At 40.1% G+C, this 25,259-nt stretch overlaps 3 protein-coding genes across 5 annotated transcripts; all 3 read right to left on the bottom strand.

Annotated features, from left to right (window-relative positions):
- Nucleotides 1-2,020: 2,020 nt before the first annotated feature.
- LOC104415706 (ethylene-responsive transcription factor 2) lies at nt 2,021-3,319 on the bottom strand. The gene has a single exon (XM_010027048.3). The coding sequence runs from the start codon at nt 3,208-3,210 to the stop codon at nt 2,365-2,367; it is 846 nt and encodes a 281-aa protein (XP_010025350.1). The 5' UTR covers nt 3,211-3,319; the 3' UTR covers nt 2,021-2,364.
- Nucleotides 3,320-12,972: 9,653 nt separating this feature from the next.
- Nucleotides 12,973-19,458, bottom strand: LOC104449962 (ATP-dependent 6-phosphofructokinase 4, chloroplastic). 2 transcript variants are annotated; one of them, XM_010064312.3, is made up of 14 exons: nt 19,031-19,455; nt 18,265-18,311; nt 18,099-18,138; nt 17,959-18,021; nt 17,741-17,878; nt 17,209-17,367; nt 17,070-17,123; nt 16,925-16,993; nt 16,406-16,535; nt 16,255-16,295; nt 15,461-15,685; nt 15,054-15,102; nt 14,053-14,207; nt 12,973-13,429 (listed from the first exon to the last, which is right to left on the bottom strand). In XM_010064312.3, the coding sequence occupies exons 1-14, from the start codon at nt 19,253-19,255 to the stop codon at nt 13,262-13,264; spliced, it is 1,563 nt and encodes a 520-aa protein (XP_010062614.2). In that variant the 5' UTR covers nt 19,256-19,455; the 3' UTR covers nt 12,973-13,261. The 2 variants fall into 2 exon arrangements, with proteins under 2 accessions (XP_010062614.2, XP_039157626.1); XM_039301692.1 differs by lacking the exon at nt 17,741-17,878 and having other exon boundaries at nt 19,031-19,458.
- A 434-nt stretch (nt 19,459-19,892) lies between these two features.
- LOC104449951 (WD repeat-containing protein WRAP73) lies at nt 19,893-24,697 on the bottom strand. Of its 2 annotated transcripts, none has more exons than XM_010064291.3 (6): nt 24,310-24,697; nt 23,171-23,659; nt 22,512-22,733; nt 22,219-22,291; nt 21,341-21,451; nt 19,893-20,524 (listed from the first exon to the last, which is right to left on the bottom strand). In XM_010064291.3, exons 1-6 carry the CDS (start codon nt 24,424-24,426, stop codon nt 20,154-20,156), a joined length of 1,383 nt encoding a protein of 460 aa, XP_010062593.2. In that variant the 5' UTR covers nt 24,427-24,697; the 3' UTR covers nt 19,893-20,153. The 2 variants fall into 2 exon arrangements, with proteins under 2 accessions (XP_010062593.2, XP_010062601.2); XM_010064299.3 differs by having other exon boundaries at nt 21,341-21,448.
- Nucleotides 24,698-25,259: the final 562 nt, after the last annotated feature.

The raw sequence follows: 25,259 nt of genomic DNA, 5'->3' as shown, positions 1-25,259 counted from the left end.
TGGTTGCGGCTTGAATACTTCATAGTAGGGGTTAGTATGGCCCGGGTTGGTCCGGGCCATCCCCTAACCCTAAAACCAACCCGTACAGTGTCGGTCCTCAATTTTTAGGACCGGGACCGACCCTATTAAGCCTAGGACCAAGGACCGGACTAACCCAATGGGTTCGGTCCAGTTCCGGGGTCAATCCGGAACCAATCGATAATTTTTTTCGTCTTATTTTTTATACTCCCTAAAAAAGCAAACCTACAAATTCAAATTACACATCCATCGATAATGCGGCATTGTGCAACTAAATTATAAATATTAATACATATTTAGCAAATTTAAGATGACACAATAATAAAAGTTTCGTACTTGCTAATCTCTTATCGAGATACGGGACAAGATGGAAAGTTCTTGTAATCATCTATCTTTAATATTCATAACACCATATGCAAAAGCATTTTTCTGCATTTGATCATGTAGAGTCAACTCAACCAAAAAATGAGCTTCACACCACTTGACTAGCAAATCACCGTAACAATCAAAAGATTACTCTACTTTTCAAAAACTTCTACCATTTGACACAAATTGAAAAGCAAAGTGCAGCTGAAATTTATTAGTAAGATACAATTAAACCATAAAAATTTCAAAATACTTAATATAAACCGTGAATATATAACTTCATATCTTGTTAATTCACTTGAACTTCTAAACACCTGAAAACAAAACAAACGACACATAATTAATACTCAACAAAAGTTTTAAATTGAAATTACTATTAGTGCTATTAATAAAACATCTCAACATAATATAATATAACAGACATTTTACTTAGGTTTGAATATATAAAAGAATTATAAATAATATAATATAATATAATATAATATAATATACATGGTTGATCCAGGGTTGGATCAATTCAAAACTCTTAGGACCGATGACTAACCCGTACAGTGTTGGTCATGGAATTTCAGGACCAAGGACCGACCCACTCCCCTTGGGAACCGGACTAGGATCGGCAGGGTTGGGCCGGTCCAGGTCAATCTAGGGTCGACCCTAGACCGCTGCTCACCCCTACTTCATAGCCTCTCCTGATCAATCCTAGTCAGTCATTAAAGTAGGTTTATCATGCGTTCCAGGGATTTGCCTTGTATCTACATATGTTGTGACAGTGAATTTGCTTTTCAATCGTCTCACCTCGTGAATCGATCGATATCGCTTTCATATCTGGCGGTGACCATATTGACATTAGCCGATGTTCGGTACGAATGGGGTATACATCAAACCGATGATATTAATTGAAGATTCCTACTTTTGCGTCGGTTATTTACAATAACCCTTTTTTTCCAGTTTCACATTTCGCGTGTATTGGAATTGTTCGGGAAACTAACATTTTCTATTCAATTCCACCAAACTCCGAAAACGAAAGGTTACATTCGAAAGGTTGGATTTTCTTCCTTTGGCGAAACAAATTAGGCACTCTACTAAAACTTGTTCCCCGAAAGAAAAGGCATGCAACAGATCCCATTGAATACGACGTGTAACTCTGGTGATAAAGGTAAGTATGTGCTTGTGATCTTTCTGTTCGAATAGCAAAAAGGTGGAGAGGGGCCTAATAGTGCTTTTGACTCTCTAGAATTATCATAAGGTTCTACATTCACTATAAAATATTTGGCTTGGAGTTATAGGTATTATGCATCAGCTGCCTCTTAAAGATAATATTGAACGAGCATTTCGGAGGTTCATAGACGATATGAATTGAACTCGTGATAATGTGAAAAACACGTGATCTCTTTATCATGAGGCTAACCATTTTGATGGTCACATTTGAGGTACTCAGGATTTCTCAACATGTTTACGATTTGGACAAAAATAGTTGTGCAAGGGAACAGATTTTTTTTTTATTTTATTTGGAATGATCAGGAGAAATCTCTTTGTCATCTCCACTTGGGCCTGTGCTTGATTTATGGGGATTACACTGGGGAATAAATAAACTATCAAATTCCAAAAAAGAAGAAGAAGCAAGAAAAAAAAGAGATGAAAATGGAGTCTAACTTGTGAAAGTGAAGGAATCAAAAATTGCTATGATATGATGACTGTGTTGATTCTTCACATTGACGTCAATCTGATTTGATTTACTATTAAGGTGTTCATGCCATCGCCTCTGTTCCTGCAGAAACAGGAACATGGGTTTTGATCGACCTCAGCCCCTTGTGCATCGGTTATGTAATGTTCATCGACGACCGACAGACTCGTCCTCAGTTCTAGTATTCATTCCCAAAACACACTGCGTTGCGATTGGTAGTTAGCATTACAAAACAGACCGTCGATGCTTTTGCACCTTCCATCTTCTTGGTCGCTGACCATGTTTTTTCAACGAACCTAACTAACCAGTAGCTCCTCGCTCAGTCGCAACAGCCCTTGTTGGAATGCATCCAATCGCTCCCCCTCCCTCCTCAAACCGGCTCCTCCATCGGCCTCGACCGCCGGCGCTGTCGCCGTTCCTTTCGGCTTCTTGGCTGAGCCAGCGACGGCGCCTTTAGCCTCGGAATCCTTGCGCTTCGCGGTGACTCTGACCGGCGCGGGCTCGCCGGAGCCGATCCGGTGAGGGAAGTTGAGCAAGGCCTTGGCGCCCCGCATCCGGTAAGCGGCTCGGTCGTAAGCGAGAGCAGCTTCCTCAGCCGTCTCGTAGGTGCCGAGCCAGACTCGGGCGCCGTTCTTAGCCGGGTCGCGTATCTCGGCGGCGTACTTCCCCCACGGCCTCTGCCTCACTCCCCTGAAGTGGCGTCCCTTGCAAAACGAGCTCCGGTGGAAACCGTAATCTCTGGCAAAGTCGCTCTCGCGCCGTTCCGAGTTGACCACGCCGCCGGCGACCTCGATGGGGTAGTTGTAAGAGGCGAAAGCGTTGTGGAGCGACAGGGCGTCGTCGGAGGCGAAGGAGGTGGGGACGGAAGCGGCGGGGAGGAGGGGGTGGGGCTGGGGCTGGGGGTGGACGGCGGTGATGTCGGAGTCGAAAGGGGACCAGCCGGAGTGGAGGGCGTCGTGGAGGGAGTTGTAGATGAGCATGTCATCGGAGTCGTTGAGCTGGAGAGGGAGGTCGCCCCAGTGCTCCTGGGTGAGGAACGGGTTGAGCCCAGAGGCGCCGTCGTGGGGATGGTTTCGCTGGTTATACAAAGGGGGCGGAGAAAATATGGTCTCTTCCGCTACCAACATGGTGGATTGGCTCATCTTTTCGGGTTTCTGGAGCTGTGAATGAGGTTCTACTACTGACGGACTCGTTGGTGAAATTGCAGAGCGAGAGAGGGAGAGGGAGAGGGAGAGGGAGATAGGGGGAGACAGGGGAAATGAGAATATGGGGAAAGCTGGGGGGAGGGGGCGCTTTTATATAGTGGGACTTGGAGAGTTGCTAGCGCATAAGAAGGAAGCTTCACCATCCAATGACACAGGGAGGGGCAGAGAACGGATGAGCATGACACACGCACAAGGGGACAGAAAGTTACAAGGCATGAGTGAGGAGGGCCACTTAATTGTTATTCCAAGGTGCACATATCACTAAAATGGGAAATGTTAGGCTGATGGAGTATATCTTTCCACTACCGATACACCTGTGCTGCTTTGCAACTTTTCCATTAGGATATTTTAGTTATAACTCCTTGTCATTGCAATAGGTACATCACTCAGCTTTCAGGAAGCATCGTGGTTTACCTAATTTGAGTAGTAACCTTAAAGCATATGCTCTTGAACCCACGAGCTAAAAAAAAACTCTTACCCTTAACAACACATATATGCTGCTCCGATGCCATCAGAGAAAATGATATGAAATATTGATATGCTAATTGACGCGGCAAAACTCTCGCTGCTTGTTAAGTATGCCGCGTTTAAAAAATCCCGCTTATGATTCATCACACACACTAAAAAGGATCGTGTAGTGGCTAAGTGAGTTGCGTTTGGAATACTGAAATTAGTTTATTGAACTGATATGTGAAGTGCTATGGTAAATTGAGAATTCATTCGTAAATGAGTAGGTTGTATTCAATACCTAACACGAATGAGTATATCGAAATTGAAAAGAATATATTATGCAACGCACTCGTATTATAACTTACCATTCGTCAATTTTGTGATTAGATTGTATAACGAGTTTAGAAGATATACTCAAGTCTTTCGACACTATTACTATATCCAACTCTTCACGCCATCTCGCCTTAATACATAGGCTCGTGCTCATCAAATTTAGGTTTTCTGTTAAGGACGGCGAAACTCGCTTATCCTTCTGGGCAACCCTTTCCAAAAGCCCTTTAATCACTGCATCAACATGTCCAAGTGATGTGCGTATTGCAATCGAGTACTTTATCCTCAACATAAAGAGAAAAGTTGTGTGATCCGAGTGGAGAAAATGGAAAAAGCGAGGAGGGGTCGTTTAGGGAGTTTCCTTGAAATTACCGAAAGGGCTCGAAACAGGGAGGAAACGAGTGGAGCAATTGACAGGACAGAAGTGGAATTCGTGAAACGTGAGGGAAAGAAAGTAAGGGCCGAGGCTCTCGTCATGGCGTCCTGACGTCTGCTACATGTACTTTCCATCATTCATTTTCATGGAAAAATGGGGAGGATATCATGGAATATTTTAGTACTATACGTTGGAGAGCCATCATGATTCATGATGAGGTGCATAATAATTGTTAAGTTAAAACACCATCCGTAGACTTGACTGCCAAACCCCTCTTAAAAATCTTGCGACTGACTGAGAGAGGAGAGAGGAGAGAGGAGAGAGCTTCCATGATAACGTATAGCTCGGTTAGCTTAGTTCACCGCGAGGTAAACATACAAGGAGGACAGGGTCAATTACGATACGGTCACCATGCAGTTCCCTCCGTCCTTAGATGGAAACAAGATGGCTAGCCGTCGCGGGATGAAGCACGTCAGTCGGTGAAAATGTCACGGAAAACTCGTTCAGCTTGTTCGATCGACTGCACTTTGGCTGAAAAGACAGTCGTGATCAGTAAGGTTAGGAGGACCCTATATGGTGGGAAATGAAGCGCATCAACTTTTGGTTTTCCGTTCAGGAATGGCTGGCTGAGTGGCCACGCTGGGGCTCCTTCCTTCTGGGGAAGCATGAATAACCACGGCAAACACACATTGCGTAGATATCCCACTTGCACCCACCCAAGCCTTTTTCAATCTTGGTAGGCTCTGGTTTCATATGATTTTATGGAGAACACCCAAGTTAACACCCCATCTTATGAAATTTATCTAAGCTCGCAGCCATAATTATTTAATTATTTATTTATCTGGTATTACTTTTCAGGGAGAGATCTCCTTTTGGTTTCTCGTATTACTCTTTAACTTAGTTTTACTTTTTTATTTTCAACTGGATGGAAAAGTCAATAATCAAAAGTCTCCATTACCCTATTGTTTAGGCGACTATCTCCTACCCTCTCTCCCTTTTGAACGTGGTGGCTCTTGTTTTCCGACCACAAAGAGAGCGAAAAAAATCTTATAAAATAAAGATATGTGCATATGAATGTACAGAATTTAGCATATTAGTGCAGAATGTGCATGTACGCTCAATGAACTGCCATAAAGGGAAAAAAAAAAAGAAAAACGGAAACAAAAACATAGCATGAAAACGTTAATACTATTCTTTATGGGAGAGAGTCATTATTTTTGGTCTCTCAACTTAAATTACCTCAACACCAAATTAAGATGATAACTTCTCTTAATCATACGTGAGCTCAAGGCTATTTTCATCATTTTGTAGTTAATTAAAAACTATCATTAACCATCGCTTTCCACTCTTCAAAAGTAGTTAACTAATTATCAAACGAAATATAAAGATATAAACAATTTCACCTTTTTAAGGGAACTTTTTTTCATTTGAAAATTTAACAGGCTTCCCATGCCCAATATGACATAAATGGCGTGCGCAGCATGCGTTGGGTCAAGTATTCTACTATGAAAAACCCGCAGTCACCACTACTATCCCATGATTAGGAAAGTGCAGATTCACAGCAGGTAGCTTGCAGACTTGAAACCTAGAACCTACTGTGTTGGGTTAGGTTCTTAGTTTTAGAACTTATAACTTACCATGTGGACCTTAAAATCTATCCTAAAATAGACATTTTCCGTCTGATTCTAGGGTTATCTAGTACCTAGGAAACGGCCAATTTCTTCTTCTTCTTTTATTTCTTAAAAGGACATATTTGAGTAAAACATATCCTTATTTACCACCAAGACAAATAGTAATTATAACACAATATTAGAGCAACAAAACAACGAGATGTGCAATACAAAATAAAGAGAAGTATAAAGCAATTGGGAAGTGTCTAATATATCCCTTAATCAAGCAAAATGAAAGTCAAAACAACAACAACAAGAATTCATATCCGTCAAAAGTAATAATCTATAAAAGATTTAAAAAAAAATTAAGCCATATTCAGCTATGTTATTGTGGAGCATTGAGAGCCATCAATGGTTAAAAGAATTGTATTCTTTGAAGGAATTGGAGATCAAACAATCAACATCCCCAAAAAGTTTACCCGATCTGTTGGCATTCACTAAGTTGGATACATATTGGATACCATTAGAAACTATAGAGCACACCATTTAGTCAAAGAAACTATTGCTACTCTTGGTATTGTAGGACAAATAAGCATCATCTGAAAACTTAGCTCTTCGACAAGTAAGAAAAGTGTGCAAGTTACGGGTGACTAATTCCAAGGGGTGAGATTCTGAATCTAAAACCTCAAACTTAGCTCTTCGAGATCGATTCTCAGTTTTTGAAATCTTGAACTTACCTTTTAGACCTTGGAGCCGGACGAAAATCGGCTAGGAAAGGTCGGTTCGATCTAATTCCAAGGTCTGCCTTGGACTATTGCTCATCCCTACCCACAATGAAGTCCTTTCTAGCAAATTTTATGGAAGTGCAATTGCATATCGCTTGCACGTGCAAAATAACTAGTATGTATACATACGTGCACCCATTCCCATTGAAGGCAAAAGCGTAAAATTTCTGTCCTTAAGTTACAAATGCTTTTTTAGATATTAACAACAACAACTTGGATAGTAATGACATAATTGACAAATAATGGTAGGCATTGACAAGGATGGCTTCTTCACGGCCTAAAAGGTTTAGAAAAAAAACAGGAGAAGGAGGACCATAAGCACAAGGGAGCAAACATACCACCCTCCATTTTCAACAACCGTATCTGCATGTTGGATGGCACCATATTCATATTCAATTCTTTTCAGGTCCACACCCATTAAAGTTTCGCAAATTGTCGATTTTAGTGTCCTCAGAATAGTATAATTCTCTCATTTTTCATCAAATTATTGTTATGTACCCAATCAAGTTTGTAGTGTTTTGGCAGTGTCTAGCATATTCCATCTCCAAGCCTCGCCTACTGACTTCAATTATATAAATCTTATTTGGTTTTCTTTCAAGTATATAGTACCACGGGAAGTTGGTATTTTATATGCTTGCATTTTTAACCTTCATTCAACCCCTTTAGTGTATAATATTCTAATTGTATATTACAGGGGCATCGATCAATTGCCTAAAGCTAGCCCACCTTTTGGACTGTTTAAATGGTTATAAATGTAGCAAATTTGACTTTTTTATATTTACGAATGAAAAAGATAGCATTGAACTTCTTAGTAGTCATACAAAAAGGAGTTAATGAATTTGAATTTGTCCTTTTCCTTCACTCCAAGGCAGCTTTCGATTCTATTTTATCTCTAAGTCTTTTAATAATGCGAAAGCGAAACAATTTGGACGGCAAAAATTTCCAGCAACGTGATATTATCAAACAAATATCTTGACCCAAGTGACGGGTGTAATGAGAGGAGCAGAGGCAGTGAATCATATTCAAAAGATTAGCAATAGAGAAAATTTATTTTAATTGCATGTATTGATTTAGCCCATCAGTGCTAGCGAAAACACCACCAAGCAGAAGTAATTTTGTGAAGTGATAACCCTTTCTCGCCCTTCTAATCCAATTTGGAGGGTCTAAAAACATGTTTACACCCACTTCCATTTCGTACTCATTCAGCAACATTAAAGGGGGAAAGCTTAACCTAAGTTTTAAATAAGAGACACGAGGAATTTTCGGGTTTTAGCAAATTCCCACTTCATAGCTATCTGCCTAATTCTGAAAAAAGGCAGAAGCACGTGTGTTGAAAGTCGTGGGGTAGGTGTCCATGAATCCTCAACAAAACAATTATTTAGGTATGCCCTGACAACGGACATATTCCCCCGCTAATCGACTATAATCATGTGACGTGCATGCCCAATCATAAAGGCGTGTCCAATTTTGACATTTTTTCCCTCTTACTTTACAAGAATGGCGTCAACGTTTTGACCTTGTTTACTACAATCCCATTCAAACAATTTTTCTTGTTTCTGCCAATGGTTTTTCAGATACAATGGATTTCGCTAGAGGACAGCTAGATATCGTTGTTCGCAAAGCCTAATGATGCATGTGGTAACATATATGTAAGCGCATGGACAACAACATATGCCATTGGACATGAAATCGGGTTGAATACTGCCTAAACCTTTTGTTGATTTAAAAGAATACCAGAAGGAGGAGTGAAATTGAGTAAAAGGCGTCGACAGCTATCAAATCTTCAATCGGATTTTTGCAGCTACTATTGGCCTAATACCAACAAGTTATCATTAGCCGACATCCATGGTCAACAGCTTGCTTCAATTTCTCCTTTCTCTTTTTTCTTCTTCAAAATTAGAAAAAAGGATTAGCCCCCTTGTTGCAATTTATTATTTCATCTCTCCCTTCTCTCTCTCTTTTGGATTGATGGTGGGACTAGCCCCTTTGAATTCTCTAATTCAGGTCAAAGAACAAAGCTTGTATTATTTTATCGCCGGCAAAAAACAAAGTTGTAGGATGCTTTTGAAATGTGCTCTATCTATCGCGCATGTCATATGAATTTTTCAAATATTCATTATCAATAATTTCACCCATTTTGTCAAAGTGGCATGGCTAACCCGAGAAAATTAACACGAGGTCAAAAAACAACAATTATTGTTTACGAAAAACTGAAAAAAAAAAATTCATAAAAAAATATGGTTGTGTGCGGGGGTCTCTCTTGGGGACAATATAAAAAACGATCCCTATTTATTTCTACCTATTGTTCAATATGAGTTATTCTATTTAATTTAATCATTTTACTTTAATTCAAAGTTCAATTTAGTTGTGATCTTTCTAACTTGTCGCGATTCGCTCCCTCTGTACTGATGTGGCAGCATAATGCAAACAAATTCATGTCTGCGTATAAAGATAGCCGTAGCTTTCGACACCTTTGATTTGCCTCACCCAAATTGATGTCTGCTGTCAGCTGAAGATATATATATATATATATATATATGTAGCTCCGTCTGAATGAGCTTCCATTTGTTGGACTCCGGGGTTCAGCGTGCATCAGTACCCCACGACAACAACAGAATCAAAGCAAAGAATTTCCATCTCCCGTTTGATTATTCACTCCGAATTAAATGAACCCGTAAGTATCAATAATAAAATATCTATTGCAAGTCAAACGAAAGACCGGAGACGTACATTACACCACAAACATGATCAATTCTTTCTTTCTTTATTCAGATTGATGTGAAGTTTATTTCCTAACGTCATCATCAATTTTTACGGTTTTCCCGGAGTCACGATCAATCTAATGCAACGTATACCGCCATGTACAGTGGAAAAACTAAAGTGAAACGACGAGTATGCATATAAGGACTGTTTACGTAATTATGATGCGTCACAGGGTTAACGACTATTGAGCTGGGGCTCGTGAACATTAGTTAGGCAGAGAATTCCAACATGGTTGAGCCAAGCACGCCTCTGGAACGTTGAACTCGCGAAACAAGCGATGACTGACTCAGAAACGTTTCGTTCAGACTCTGGAGGGTCGTTGAAGGACCACGAGTATCAGCCGTGACGGTACGCTGTTGAATAGTTTATATAAAAAAGATGGTGTCAAATGTACGACCCGACTGTCTTTTAGCGCTTGGCGTTCATGTTGGACGCGACCTTAGAAAAAGCGAATAGTATACTCCTTTGTTTTTATGTCACGGAATCATATGCTAAGTCGCCGATAGACCCCCGTGGTCAGGTCGTCCTGGCTTTTCTACGCGCGAAATGGTAAATTATTGCCTGAATCACGAGGTCCAAAGTGGGAATGAATAGAATCCACAATTTGGTCAAAAAAAAATCCCAAATTCATGAACTTGATCAGGTACTACTTTTTTATGAATGTATATAGCGAAACATGCGTGATTAAGATGCAGATTTGTCAAGTGATCATGATTAGTTAAAGATGAGCTGGACTTAGAAACTGCATGGCTCCGGATTAAATTAAGCAGTTACGTTTGTCACAAGAAATTCGTTGCTAAGATTAGAGCTTGTTAAGATTATCTAGGATGAGTAGAATTCCTAGAAAAATTTCCATTTTTAGCTTTATATATAGTACTAATTTGAAGTGACATGGATGATTGGATCGATGTATTTATAAAAAAAATTGAGATTATTGTCTAAAGGTTCTAAAAGTTTAAGCTACTAGATGTAGATTTTATATATAAATATAACAACGTCAATTGACAAACATTTTTCTTCATCGATAATGATTCTTGCTATAGTAAAGGGGACTGAGGTCGAGAGGTGGAACTTTAGAATCAAGTGAAACAAAGTGGAAAAATGAGTATATGTTGATGCTTACTATCGCAAAAAGCTCCAAACCGATACACTCGTGATAGATTTACTTCAAAATAATTTTTTGACCCTAAAAAATCCCAAAATGTTACACCTATGATAAATTTACTTTTCATTAGTTTTCGTTCAATTATTGAGTTGGATGATAAGTGGTAGTTGATGAGTGTACCGGTTTGGGGTTTTACCCTCTGTTTGTCGCAGTTGATCAATTTGTAGTTTTTCATAATATTAATCAAATTTAATGAAAACAACGGCAGGCAAATTTATGATAAATAATAAGGTAAATTTATTCAGGTGTACTGATTTGACTTTTTTATGCTTAAAAAATTAATATTTATTTTGAGTGTGTCAATTTAAAGTTTTTCATAGTATTAATCCATGTTGGATGCACAAATCGAGATGACGATGACAAGATAACTGCGGGAAAATTAGAATTAGAAGGTGAAAATGACATGGTCAGTGGTTTGAGGGGGTCTTCTTAGTCTTTGTGTACGTTCTTTGGATTCCAAGGCTCTCGTTAATTTGTTTAAATGACGAAGAGAAATCAGTGCCTGCCACTCATCAAAGTCTTCTTTGCTCTGGATGCACGGTAGAATTTTTCGTCAGTTTTGCTCGAATTTTCTATCTAATCGACATGTGCCGAAACTTTCCTTCTACTCGTATATTATTATATTCGTGGCATATCGTCGTACATTCACTTGACTATATGAATCCGATGCATATATATCAACTTGCTTTCAAAGAGTCAATATTATCAACTTGCTTTCAAAGAGTCAATATCATAAAAAGTCACTTGAACAATGAACTTAGACCCTACATCTATCCGAGTGCTTATAGTGCGGTTCACTGTCCAACGGTTCATCGAAGCTAAATCATCGTGGCTTATGAATTTATCTGCTTGAAGCATCATTTTTCAGTTGGTGCTGCTGAAGTGGATGCATGCATGTCGATCCCATCATGTTGGCGAAAGGGTTCAACATGTACCTATGATCGGTTAGGGGTTGCTTCAATTGTAGCACGAAATACATGGACTCTTGCCTAAACTCGGAATGTCAAATGCCGGGCGTAATGAAATGAGGAAAAAGCCACGATGCAGGGTTGAATTAAGGGGCTCGCGAGTAGCGACTGCATGGGGTCGTGGCGCCCCACAATTTGCTGACCCTTTGTCTCCTTCTCTTGATCATGTGATTGCAGAAATTGTCGTCTCGGACAAAAATTAACAAACCGAGGGACGGAGACCACGAACGCCGCGAGAGTTGCAAGTACGCAACGGGTACGGAGGTACTTGTCAAGATGGGGCCAGAGGCCAGTTGGATTTTGGGAAATTCTTTACCCAAAGGCAAAGGTGAAAAACATGGATATTTTGGAATAGAAAACTGATGTTCCGTCAGGACTCTGGCGTCTGGAACCGACTTTGGGGAGCCGAGGATCTTCCACCAACCGTTGGGGTCCCATATGTTGGGGGAGGAATTTCGTTGCTCCTCCACTCAATCTGACAAGGACACTTTTCGGCATTGAACTTTGCGATGTGAAAATGGGGCGCTCTGAGGTTTCAATTCAGTTAGTTAACTTGCAATCGACCGGTCGGTCGTGGCAGACGGATAGGTGTGAATACAGGAACGAATGGACTCAAATCATCTGATGGTTCGGAGTTCTGCAGGGACGTGTCCTCCTCAGTCCTCAGACCGAAGAAGCGTGCATAGAAATTTCGAGGCCACCGGACAGTGGGTCGTCCTTCCCCTCACCGTTTGCGTTTAGACGCGAGGAGGCACGTCGGGGACAGAGGTGACCTTTTCTGCAATAGCTGAACGGTCGGTAACGATAGACCGGTCTTTCGGGATTCGGGGCCCACGTGCACCAGCCAATCTTGGAATCGACCGGAGGGGGTATCGAGCTTGATTACAACGTTAAGGTACCGTGTAAACTGAGGAGAACGAAATTACGTTTGAATACCTTGATGATAATTTTGATGGCGTGTCCAAGAGCAGATTGCACATCAATCACGCTTATTATTAAAATTACAGGATGGGCCCTGTGAAGCGAATATGACTGGATTAAGTTGTCAAAACCCTCCGGAAAAATCCACACCCCCATCAATTGGCTGACTAAGCCCCCGCATCCATTATGGGCTTTATCATGTATGGATTCCGAACCTTGTTGCACTTCTTCCTTGGTTTAAAGTAATGAAAGTTATTTCTTTGACCAAAAAGTAAAATTTATTAAAATTACAGGATCTAGGATGGAAGGTACATTCTTTGGGACCACCACATGCACTGGAAAATCAGAAGCTCTTCATTGTGATGCTTCAGATCGACCTGAATGTAAATGCCCTTCTTAGTAGAAAATTACACAGACCGAATTTCTCTTGCCTTTTGCAATACATGGTCTCGTATCTTACAAAGAGACTTCATGACGGAAAACAATCCAGAACTAATATGACATATTACAGTGCAAAAGTTCACTATTTTAAGAGGTCTTCAGGATTGAGGATGAAATCTCAGCACAAGAAGAATAGAGATGCTGATGACCATTGGATCTGAGAGTGACTGCTATCAAATCTATATAGATGTAATCTTCCTGTTGTTGATCTGCTCAATTATAGCTCTATCAACTTTTCCCAGCATCACTTCATCGCTGTTTAAGAAACTAGGCTGGTTTGTAGATGCAAGAAGTCTAGCCCACATCCTATCAGTTAATTTGACAATGTTTTGAGTCTCAGTGACTCGCTGCAAGACCAAGCAATTGCATGTGAATAAATATTTCAATAAGAGTATGGAGAAAGCATATTTGCCATGTCCAAATTGACAAAAGACTAAACATGAACCTTCATACTTTAATAAACAAGTAGTGAAAGAGATCATATAAAGAAGAAACTAAAAAACAACAGCATATATAAACCGTTTGTCACGATAATTACATGGTTTATGCAGGAAACAAAAGAATATCCCACACATACAGAATTTGTGTCTGATTAAAGGAAAAAATTGTGCATAGCATGCATTATTCACCCCAACTGATCTATAAAGAAATCTTTTCTGTGTTGACAGGAACTATATTTGGCATGAAGCTTTGTTTCATATCAACAACTGATCTACCAAATTCCATGCACCAGCATAATCTGTGATAAATTTTCCATCTGAAATGTGCATAATCCGGTTGTCCAATAGCTGATATCTGTCCTCTAGGTTTCTAGCCAGCAAACTAGAATTATTAGCAGGCATCTAAATATCCAAACTAATAGAAGGTTAAACATCTTGAACCAGCAAAGCATATGTTCAAACAATCAATGCAGGAAATTCTAGGTCAATTTTTAAATTTTTCAGGGTAATGCAGGAAAAGAGATGCTCACTGAAATGGGAATATGGGCATGTCTGCTATTGACAGGCCCAACTGTGAATCCTGTGTACCCAGCCATAGCTCCATGCACGGCACTTTGGGCAAGAAGAGTGCAGTAGATATTATCCGATGCATTACTTGGTATAGCCCGGATCATGTATGTTGGATCTGTTTAGATAGAGACTATCCAGTGTTAAAATTTTCAACATGCCAAGAACAAATTCAAAAATAGAAAGAGAAAAGGGATCCTGCGTGCCAACAATACAAATACCAAATAGCTAATGACCCCTCCTCTAAACATCATCATTTGACAATGACAACCATATCAAACTAATTGTTGGAGTATCCAAAATCAATTATTCGGCATATATATGTAGTCTCTCAACCTAATAACTGACGCTTTTGGATTGGACGTTGCTAGATGGTACAAAAGTAGGACTTCCTTTTTTCAAATTTCTCCAAGTCCCTTATTTTTTTTTTCCCAACCCAACATAATTAGTTTAGTTTCCACACTTCATTCTTGGGTTAACTCCTAGCCTACACATTAGGGAGGAGTGTTAAAGCATCTAAATATAAACCATGCCTTCACTAACAAATTAAGTTTTTGGCATAGTAGTAATGGTCCCACAAAGTTCTACATTGATTATAACATTCATTTCCTTATCAAGGATAAGTATATGCGATAAAAATAGTACACATGGAAATGCCAACTACCCGTTCGAGTATAGTAATTATTGCGCAGAGTCAACATTCAGAAGAAATTCATGTTAAACTATCTGATGAGATAAATCGTTTGCCACCAAGAGAGTGATCCTCATAATTTGTCGGGGGCAAAATGTAAGTGAGCATTTCAGGTATATTGAGAGAATCACGCCATTGCATTAAGTGGCTTGATATGAATCCACGCAAAGACTATAGATAGGAGCAGCGCATGCTCAATTGTGCAGTCAAGCAGAAATTGTTGAGAATACAACACGACAGAAGGAAAAATGTTATCAATGGCGTGACAAGTACCTATGTATTTCATGTTTATAGCCATCTTCTGAACCTTCGTAAAATGGTCCTAGTGTGTAAGAAATTGAAGTATTAGTAAAAGAAGAATGTGAAAATAACTGTCCAATGCACCAAACAACCAGATGTATAATCCTGAAGCAACCGAAAATAGGGTCAAATAACTAAGCAGTGGAAATTAATGGCTACACTTTTTTATTTCTCCACCCTCTAATGACAGTTAAGAATATAGAGTAAGTCTCCAGGATTGCAACTACTACTCCTAAAAAGCATAAATCATGTCTCTATTTAGCAACTTCTGCCCACAGCATCAAGTAAAGTCTTTCCAGAGACCTTCTCAGGCAGATGACTCAATTATTTGTGTTAATAATTAAACATCTCATAGAGGGAGAGAAATGTTTCAGCCTCACCTTGATCTGTTGAGATAACCATAAACCAACATCAAGAAGTAATCTGTTTCCTGATGCATCTCTCCCGTCGACTGTGTGCATGCTCTGTGCTACATACTCTTGTCCAGCTCCTTCTGCTAACACAATAACCACATGCCCATTCTCCTTGAGCCGCTGCTCAACAAATTCAAAAAGCCCACCTTTGCCTTCCAAATAGAATGGAGACTCTGGAATCAAGCAACAATCCTGTTACACTCCAAAGTTTATTAATTGATCATGTGAGCTTCTAATCGCAAGTACAACAGAGTTTCACAGACCATCTAGCAATGAATAAAATTACTAGAACCACCATGAAAAATATTACATTTTCTCATGAGAACATATGGCAAACTAATTGACAATGGTCCAAGGAAAGATAAACACCATATTATGCAGTTAGAGCCAACAGTTGATATTGCACAACCAAAAAATGACAAACATCTGAAGAAATGTTTTCCACTGGATGGTGCTCCCTTTGTTGAAAGAACCTGATCCTAAGCCTTCCCCATTTTCTGATGAACAATAGAATCTCTGAACAATCTTCAAAAACTGAAGTCATTATGTCACCTGAGGCATCTTTCTATGACATATAATCACTTTGTCCAGATTCAGACCCTTTACTCCAAACTCTGTAGTTTGCTAATGATCAGAATATTTGACAAGCAAAAATGCTAACACGACTAGTCAATCGAACAGCCACAGCACCATCCCATTTTCTAATCACTTTTACAGTAGAAAATTAAATTAAAAACTCTGGCAGAAGAGCAAGTCCTTACCACATCTCGGCTAGCCAGAGTGGCAAACATGGCAATGAAACCTGAAGGAGTTAAAAAGCGAAAAGAAACCATCAAGACTTCAGAAGATAGGAACCCGTACACCTGTTAAAAATGTTTTATACTTATCATTTTGAATCGCACAAATGTTTACCACTGTATCTTCCCATTAGCTTGACGACACCAACCCCATTTTCCACACTCTCAACCTCAACATGAGCTGCATTTATGGCTCTCTGAGCTTCCTCAACAGCAGTATCAAAACCAAAGGATTTGTCTATGACCTATATGCCATATATACCAAATCGTCAGTTTTAATAAGCATCAACTGAAGTTCGCTGTATATAATTATGAGACACAATTGACACTACAAGTTTATCTCGTTGGTAAATGAACATGCGGCACACTGACTATCCACCAACTAGAGGTTGAGCCTTATTGGTAGTTCAGTTGGGTCACAGCACTTATGTGGTAATTCTAATATATGCAATCGACCTTTTGCCAAGAACTTCCTGAAGTCACAGGACTCCCTTGTACAGTTCCAGCACAAATTATTCGTACTACCCGACAATTGTCAATTCTAGAAATACAATGGGTATAAAACTAATAAAGTTCCCATCTAATCTTTTAATTTAGTTGCTTTAATATTGCAATGGAGTTCATTAGAACTTACAGCTATGTCATTGTCGATTGTCTTGGGAATCCCTGCAACTGCCACTTGAAGACCACGTTTCTCAACTTCCTTGAGAGAAAAAATAAATGTGACATGCCGTAACTGAGTGCAAATCAGAAGTAAGTGACGTTGAAAAACTGATCACCTGATATATGAGAGCTGCTCCCTTCTGTGTACCATCCCCACCAATGATGTATACCTATAATGAGGAAGAGATCCATAAAATGTGGTCAAGTAACTTTACAATCAGTCAATGCCATAGGGAATTGTAAAATTCTACGAACCTGATTGATTCCACGATCCTGAATGTTATCAACTATCTTCTGTGTGTCATGACCCCCCCGTGATGTCCGAAGAAAGGTGCCACCACGTTTATGGATGTCGTTGACGACTTTAGGTGTCAATTGCGAGGTATTTTTAGAGTAGAATCCTCTATATCCTCCCTACAGACATTAACAGTTGCGAATCATACAACTAACAAGATTCATCAAATAGATCCAACAAGCCAATAATGGTCATATGACAAAATGCAGACTATTTTTTTTCTTCCTTCTTTTTCAGGGACACTTATCTCAATCAAATCTCACATCTACCTGATGGCTACACAATAAACCAAATTGAAAGTGGAAGATCCACTCATCAAGGAAACGTTGGACACGACTATTCCAACTAAATTTATCTGCTTGTGTGATGTTACTTCTTATACAGACATTGTATGCCTCTGGAGTCGAACTAAAGTTTTCGCGATGTAAACAAAAGTCTAAAATAAATGTTATAAGAGGTAACAGCAGTAAATAAGCTCTATGTGGGACTGACCTCAATGCCAAGTATATCATCAACTCCATACATGTAGTTCAAACCACATACAATTTCACGAATCACTGTATTTATACCCGGACATAAACCTCCACATGTCACGACGCAAGCACGAACTTCCTCTGATTTAAAATACACCTATCATCCAAAGAAGGTCTAAATAATAAAGAACTCAATTGCTGAAAAGGACATACTAATTGTCACGGAGAATTGAATACCTTTTCCCGAGGCCCCGCGCGTCGAAAATGCACTCCCCTGGGACTATCTTTCCGGACGACAATCTGGAGAAAGAACTTGCAATTAGTTTTTGGGAAAGAGACTAGAAGGACAGAGTTAGGGGCAGTATCACAGAGCTCACCTTTTCAGCAACTACATCTTCTGGGCTGACAAAAGTTTGCCTAGCAAAAAGGAGTATCGAATGTATTATTATTAATGACCAAAAGAAAAACTCTCAATATCAATTTTTTCTTGCAATTGAAAATTAATTTAAAAAATTAAAAAACTAGAAGTAGCAGGCAACTTACTTAACGATGGCATAAGCTTGGCTCTTATGTAGTGGATTAGGGTATGACTGCAAACAAAGATGAGAATTTCATATCAATGAATTGTCGATGTCAAACATAGAGAGTGACAAAGGAAATGAGATAATTTGAGCCAATCTCATCAATCATTTCACAAGCAAGTTAGTGAAACAAACGAAACAAGACATCATGGAGAGTAAATGTGCCTTTAGTCAATGAAGTTCCATTCCATGCATCCAGTAACAAGATCAACCAAATTGTTTGAAGTGATAACACCTAGTTTGCGCAGGATTAAAGAACACGAATGATTATCTTTTAGAGACTAGTATCATGCCCATGCAATGCTTTTTTTTTTTTTTTAAATTAAATCACATGTGCACCCTTTCTTGCAATAGTATAGTCTTATTTACAAACAAAATCAAATGGATCAGCTAAAACATAATCAATCAATACCAATTGATGATATGCGCCGGGTAATAATTACAGGACATGAGTTTATAACTTCATATATCGATTTCTCTCATGAAACAATAGAGCATAATCGCTGGCCACTAATCTGACGACGGACTTCCCTCTCAATAGATTGTAAGAGCCTTGGCACCACATCCATTCTCTAATTCAGCTAAATTCCTCCTTTAGTCAGCACTTTCTTCCCCTACTTCCTCACGATTTAATGGAACGATCCACGCTTCAAACGCTTAAGCAAGAGCCGAGAAATGAGATATCAACGAACAAAAAGAGCCGCCTCCAATAGCAGGATAAGAATTACCGGCAAATCCGGGATGAAATTGGTCAAATGAGGAACGTCCTCGAGGACGAAGCCGTCGTCGTCAGTCTCCCGGCACCGAGACGGATCGGACACCTGCGCTCTGATCGCGCTTCTCCTGCGCAGAGTCAACGGTCTTCGCCGGAGCTTCAGGTCAGGGCGAGCGGGAACGACGGGAAGAACACAGCTGTGGGGCCTAGCGGCGAAGAAGGAGACCGACAGCTCCATGAATCGGTTCGGTTCAGCTATTTCCCCCGCAGTCGCAGTGAGTGGTGAGCAGAGAGGAGATGCCGAAGGAGAAGACGAAGAAGACACGCTAGCTTACGCTTCATCGGAAGGCGAGAGCACATTTTGAAGTCGTACGCGAATTTATGGGAGTCGCCGATCACTGGAAGTGAAACTCTCGTCGCCGGGATTTGATCTCAGGCCCCTCTACTTTCACCTATTTTCTCATCTTCCCGGTGAAACTTTCTCCGTTTCTGTCAACTCCAATTATTCACGTCCAAACGAGTCATCTGAAAAATATTAGCATTAATACGGGATAATTACTTTTTTTTTTAAATTGATATTTATTAGAGACCCAGTTTAAGAACATTTAAATATTTTAAAAGGTATTAAGCATTTCGGATTAGATAAAGTTCCTCATGTCGCGATAAATTGATAAAAAGTGAAATTCGCTCATCTTTTAAGTTTTAACTAGTGTATATGGGCCCGTTCTGTAGTCCTCGGGAATAAATGCCAAAACCAAAAGCGGTTTCATGTCATTTTCAACCATAATTGGGCCTTCAGCCGATTGATCCTTTAGTGCCAAATACGTGCTGCGGCTCTCAACCGCGATTCATATCAGCGTACAGATTTTTGCCCGTCTATCGAACACAGGCAAACAGATTGACCATTACCCAAAAGTCCGGCTTTCTACGGTTCAAAAGGAAAAGATGAGGAGCGGCCAATCGATTGTCATCAATTTAACTCCCAGAAGCTAATCATCCCAACTATAAAGAATTATACAACACCAAAAAGTCAATCTCTATTCTCTATCCGGTGGATCTAACATGCCTAAATATACAGTCCTACGAACAACTGCAGTTTGCAGTCCATGTCACTCTGGAGAGTACACATCGATGCCTCAATCATCTGAGCTATAATCACTAGATTCGTCTGGTGGCAGTGGTGCTGCAGCACAGCAAAATGACTCCTTGTCCTTGAGCAAAAGACAGCTCCCATCCGAATTCCACTTCAAATCTGTTATATTAAACTGAGATAGGGGGACGCTGACACAGTAGGCACCTGAAGGAGTCCACATGTACAGGTGCGAGCTTCCTGTGCAAAGGACTAGGCGAGTGCCTGTAGGGTCCCAAACTGCAGCTCGGATAGGATCCTTTTGAACCAAGATGGCAGCAAGTTCAAGATGGCGCATGTCCCAGATCCAAAGAATAGTTGGCATACTATCATTGCGAGTGCATATATACTGGCTGTCATTGCTCCATGACATCAGACCTGCAATAGAACAATTCTTAAATAGGTTTCAAGCCACTTAGGCATATTTATGCACAACCTTATTCGGGACTTGATCCCATTGATCTTTATGCTCCAACAGCATCTGTTTTTCAAAGAATATTATCATTGACTTCAATTTATTGATGGAGAAGCACTCTTCCCCACAACCTATTCCTTGTAAACATTGCATGATACATCCCTGTGAGCATCTGTTTTTTGAAGAATATTATCTTTGAGTGACTTCACTTTATTGATGTAGAAGCACTCTTCCCAACAACCTATTTCTTGTGAACATTGCATGATAATCTCTGTCTATTGCATTATGGATAAGTATGATACTCTAAATGAACTTCAATTCATATTCCAGAGGAGCCTACATGAGCCACCAGAGCCACCAGAGCCACCAGAGCCACCAGACTTCCTCGGTCATATAGGATTCATGACACCAGAAATAACCATCAGAACACTACCAGTCTATCCTCATCAAAAAAGTCCATACGACTGCACATTAACACAAGATGCAGCCTCATGGTTGGCCCATATATCGAAGCCCCACAGGTCACAAAGAAGCAATGGTTCAACCATTACTCATGCCTTCTGAATTATTTCTACCTAATACAAAATTATCGCCCTATGAAGATGCAGCTTCATAGGCACATCTACACCATAAACTCTGGAACCTTGCTGCCAGATTTCCGTCAAGAAAATCAATGAAATTCATGACTTATGTGTATGGCAGACGTCACAGTTCTTTCCCTATGATTTACAAATCATTTTCTTCACATGTATCCAGTTAGCAGATAAGTGCACACTTACCAATTCCTTGTTTGGGATTCGGTCTGTCCGCTGGAGGCTTCTGGCAAGGCAAAGTAATTGGAACTTCTGTAACATCATATCTGACTCTGTAATGTCCCTCTGGAGCATCTCCTTGATGAAGTTTGAAAATAAATTGAAGAATCAACTAAATGCTTCGGTATATGTAATAAAATCCACCAAATTTATAAGATAAAACAAGCTTAATCAATAAAGAAAATTATTATAAGCTATTTGGTATATTAGAAATCTGTAACCAAAATAGGAGACGTTTCTCCACAGCTCTCAAACCGGGAATCAAATCGAATTGCAACAACTGCAAAACAGGAGATATTTCTAGTTAACTCCTAGTTGACGTCATACTTGACTGATTCATTACATATAACAAATTCCAGGCCACAATCAATATCATTTACACTCCCTAATCTTTCCCCTGCATCTAAAGCATCAAAACACATTCAACTCGAGAATCACCTCTCCCCAAACCTAAATATTTGATTTTCAGCAGATTTCTTAATGTTAGCTACCAAAACTGATGTTGTTATCATCAGAACTCTCCAACATCAGCAAGGTCCAATGGAATGCCATTTAATTCTGACTGTCTAAATGCCTAAACTTAATATCACAGCTCAGAAGCATGTATGCCAGACCAGAGCTCACAAATCATTTAGACCTTATAATACGGTTGAATATCATTGATAATGTCGGGAGTCTCAATTTCAGATCGATTTTATTTTGCATGCATAACAAAGAGATTTCGTCGAACTTCCACAAAGAGACATTCATACAATAAATGAGACAGTTGATTGAACACAATGGGGTGCCAAGAAGAAAAATAACATCCATAGTGATGCATCTTAAAAGACTAATTAAAGACTTACCAGAATTGCCTTGCATATAATCATCACTTAAAGACAATTCAGACATGTCAATTTGCAAGGGCTCATCCACCTCCTGTCATTATAAAGCACTTGAGTCATAACGTATGCACAACATTACACATAAGATGTATGGGAATTGTTTTTATGAGTAAAGACCTTCATGGCAGAATGGCCCCAACAGGGTGCCAACCCATGTAATAGATTAGTATGTACACCTCATGTAGTAGTCATCAAAGATACACAGTTGAAATGAGCAACATATGAGATTTGACAATATGTCGGGAAGAAAGCACCTTAAAGATGGCAGCACAACATGGAGCACGAACATTAGATAGATGCGTGAATTCTGCAAAAGTTTTCCAAGTAAGGTGGCTCAAGACCCTTAACATCTGGTCATAGCTACCAACGGCTAGAAATTGTCCACAAGGAGACCAAGAAACGCTTTTCACTCCCAATCCACTTTCATAGGCTTGATACTTAAACAGACACCTACCATCTGGTGAGTATACCAAAACCTGTTTCAAAGAACACCAGTTTTAATCTTTTGCACTTTTCTCGGCCAAGCTGAATTTAATATCACACAACAAGCAGCAGAAATATCATTTATCCATCTCATATCAATCCCTAGACAAAATTCTTGGATGGAAATCCATGATATCACTTATTTATCAACAGTGAAGCCCAAGGAAAACAAGTCGAGGGTGCAGTGCAAGAGTAGAAATGACCTGCACGTGAGGTTCGAACAGGTTCATAATGGGTTAACCACCAAATGATTGTGATGTGAAGAAATTGGTTATGTAATAAACTCATATTCCAAATCTAGGTCCAGGATATCTGCTTGCATATTCACACTCAACAGGGACCTCATGGATGTGGAACACTGCTAGCACAAAAAGATGTATCTAGCAGAAGGTACCAACTGAAACAGAGTGATGAAGTAATTGGATGCTACCTTGTATTCAAGAGGTGAATCCCATATCACTATAGCACTATCATCCGGTGACCACTGGATATCAGCTAAGTCTAAAATATCAACAGCAAAAACACCCATTATCTCCCAATTATGACAAGAAAGCAGATTGATGTAGTCCTTGCAATCATGTCTTGTGCATATTGCAGCGAACTTTCCATCTCGAGTGAAAGACACCCCCTTGGAAGCATGCTTTGGCCACTGCACGTGTACACATGCTGTGTTGACCAATGACCAAACTGTCAAGCGGAGTTGGAAATCAGATGTTGTCAGTATGTGCCGACTATCCGGGCTCCACCTAGCATAAGCAATGCCAGCTGGACCTTCATCTATTTTACATGTCCATTCAGGTTGAATTAATGACCATGCCTGTATCATTGGTCTTTTATAGAGACCACAAAGTATGTATTCAGAATCAAGGGCCCATTCTATGTAGCTTATTTTATCCAAGCATGAAAACAACTGCACAACCTGCAAATTAAATGGGTAGACTATATTCAGCATCCCCATAAGAATTCATGCAAAGCAGCTAAAAAAATTGACATCAAAAAGCACCCAGACACGCGACATTACTTTAATGTGTATAACAGCAGCCATGTTCCTAACTCTCAAAGAAGACGCACATGAATTCAGTCATCGCAACCCAATGTCTTCAGCATCTCAATGTCATTGACAAATGCATCGGCACTCTTGATAACACAGGTTTTGGACAATAGATAGTCCGCATTTTGTATGAATTCTGGCCCTTTTATCAGATCATTACACTTTAAACCACGCTAGTTCCTAATTTCAGCTCATGCCAGCTCCGGTAACACAGTTAATAGAGGCTAACTAGGAAACTGCGACTGAGCACGAGATCCACTCCAGAATCGAAGGTGATCTGTCTATCAAAAATCTCCCAAAAACAAGCAAGGCCCTCGCGTAATAAATTTCCATATGCTCGTCAAACAACAATTCGCGTTCAGAAAAGGGGAAAAAAAAACAAAAAATCCCCTTTCCTCTGATGCGCTCTAACCGAAGTACTCCTGTCCGAGACAAGATCCAGCCTCGCGGCCACGGAAATGCAGCTAAAACTATAGGACGCCGCGCCAACCATCGGCGGCGAAGATGGAAGACGATACCTTGAGCGACAATGTGTCGCGTATGACGAGGCGATAATCGACAGCGACGGCAATGAAGCGCGCGTTGGGAGAGAAGCAGCAAGGGCCCGACTGCTTGTACGCTTCCGTGAACTCCATTCCGCTGAAACGCAACCCCGAATCACGCGGCAACAGACGAAGGAAGAGCAAGTTCCCGAGCTCCCGATTCACGATTGAAGAGGGGATCGGGGGCCCGCGAGGAGAATCGAGGCGTGCCGGGAGGTGGAAGGAGCGCCAGAGATGTCGGAGGCGAGTGGATCTCCGACTACGGCTCGGTCTGATGCATCGAAGGTGGCCGCGAGAGCTTGCTTCCTCGCAGCTGATTCGGCCATTCCATTTGCAGGAAGCTGCAACTTTTGTCAGTGGAAAATTTGAAGTGATGGGGAGGGGAAGAAAAGCTCTCCTTTTAACGGAACTGGAGTTCGGGCCGGGTTTGCCCGCCCACATTGCTCGGGTTGATGGATTTTACGCTTTAGACTTGGATCCGTCTGCCATGAGATTTTAAAAGAGCAAAGTATTTCGCGAAATATTATTTCTTTGAAAAAATATTCTTTTATATGATGATTGCTATCGCTTCAAATAACGAGTCAATGAAATTGTAATTGACGATAAAAGTATTTTTTTTGTTTATTCATTTCTACAATCGAAATAACGGGTGTCTTTACTTCAACTTAAGGGATTTTCAAATCTCTAAGACCTTTTGGAAAAATGTCGAGATGTTTGATAAGTATTTTAAAGTAATTTTTAACCAAATGCTAAAAGCTAAAGTTACTCTCACCTGAGTCTTCCAAAGTAACATTTATAGAATGCCGAAACTATGATTAAAATATTTTTTTCTTCCAATAACACTCTTACAAATTCTTCATTTTCTAATTTTGCCCCTCCTTGTTACTATTCATCTTATTTGTGCAAGGTGATCAACAAAGGCCAAT

Source organism: Eucalyptus grandis, chromosome 1, assembly GCF_016545825.1.
Source record: "Eucalyptus grandis isolate ANBG69807.140 chromosome 1, ASM1654582v1, whole genome shotgun sequence".
Classification (NCBI taxonomy): domain Eukaryota; kingdom Viridiplantae; phylum Streptophyta; class Magnoliopsida; order Myrtales; family Myrtaceae; genus Eucalyptus; species Eucalyptus grandis.
Note: the sequence above shows the minus strand (reverse complement) of the source record. Positions and strands in the feature narration are given on the sequence as shown.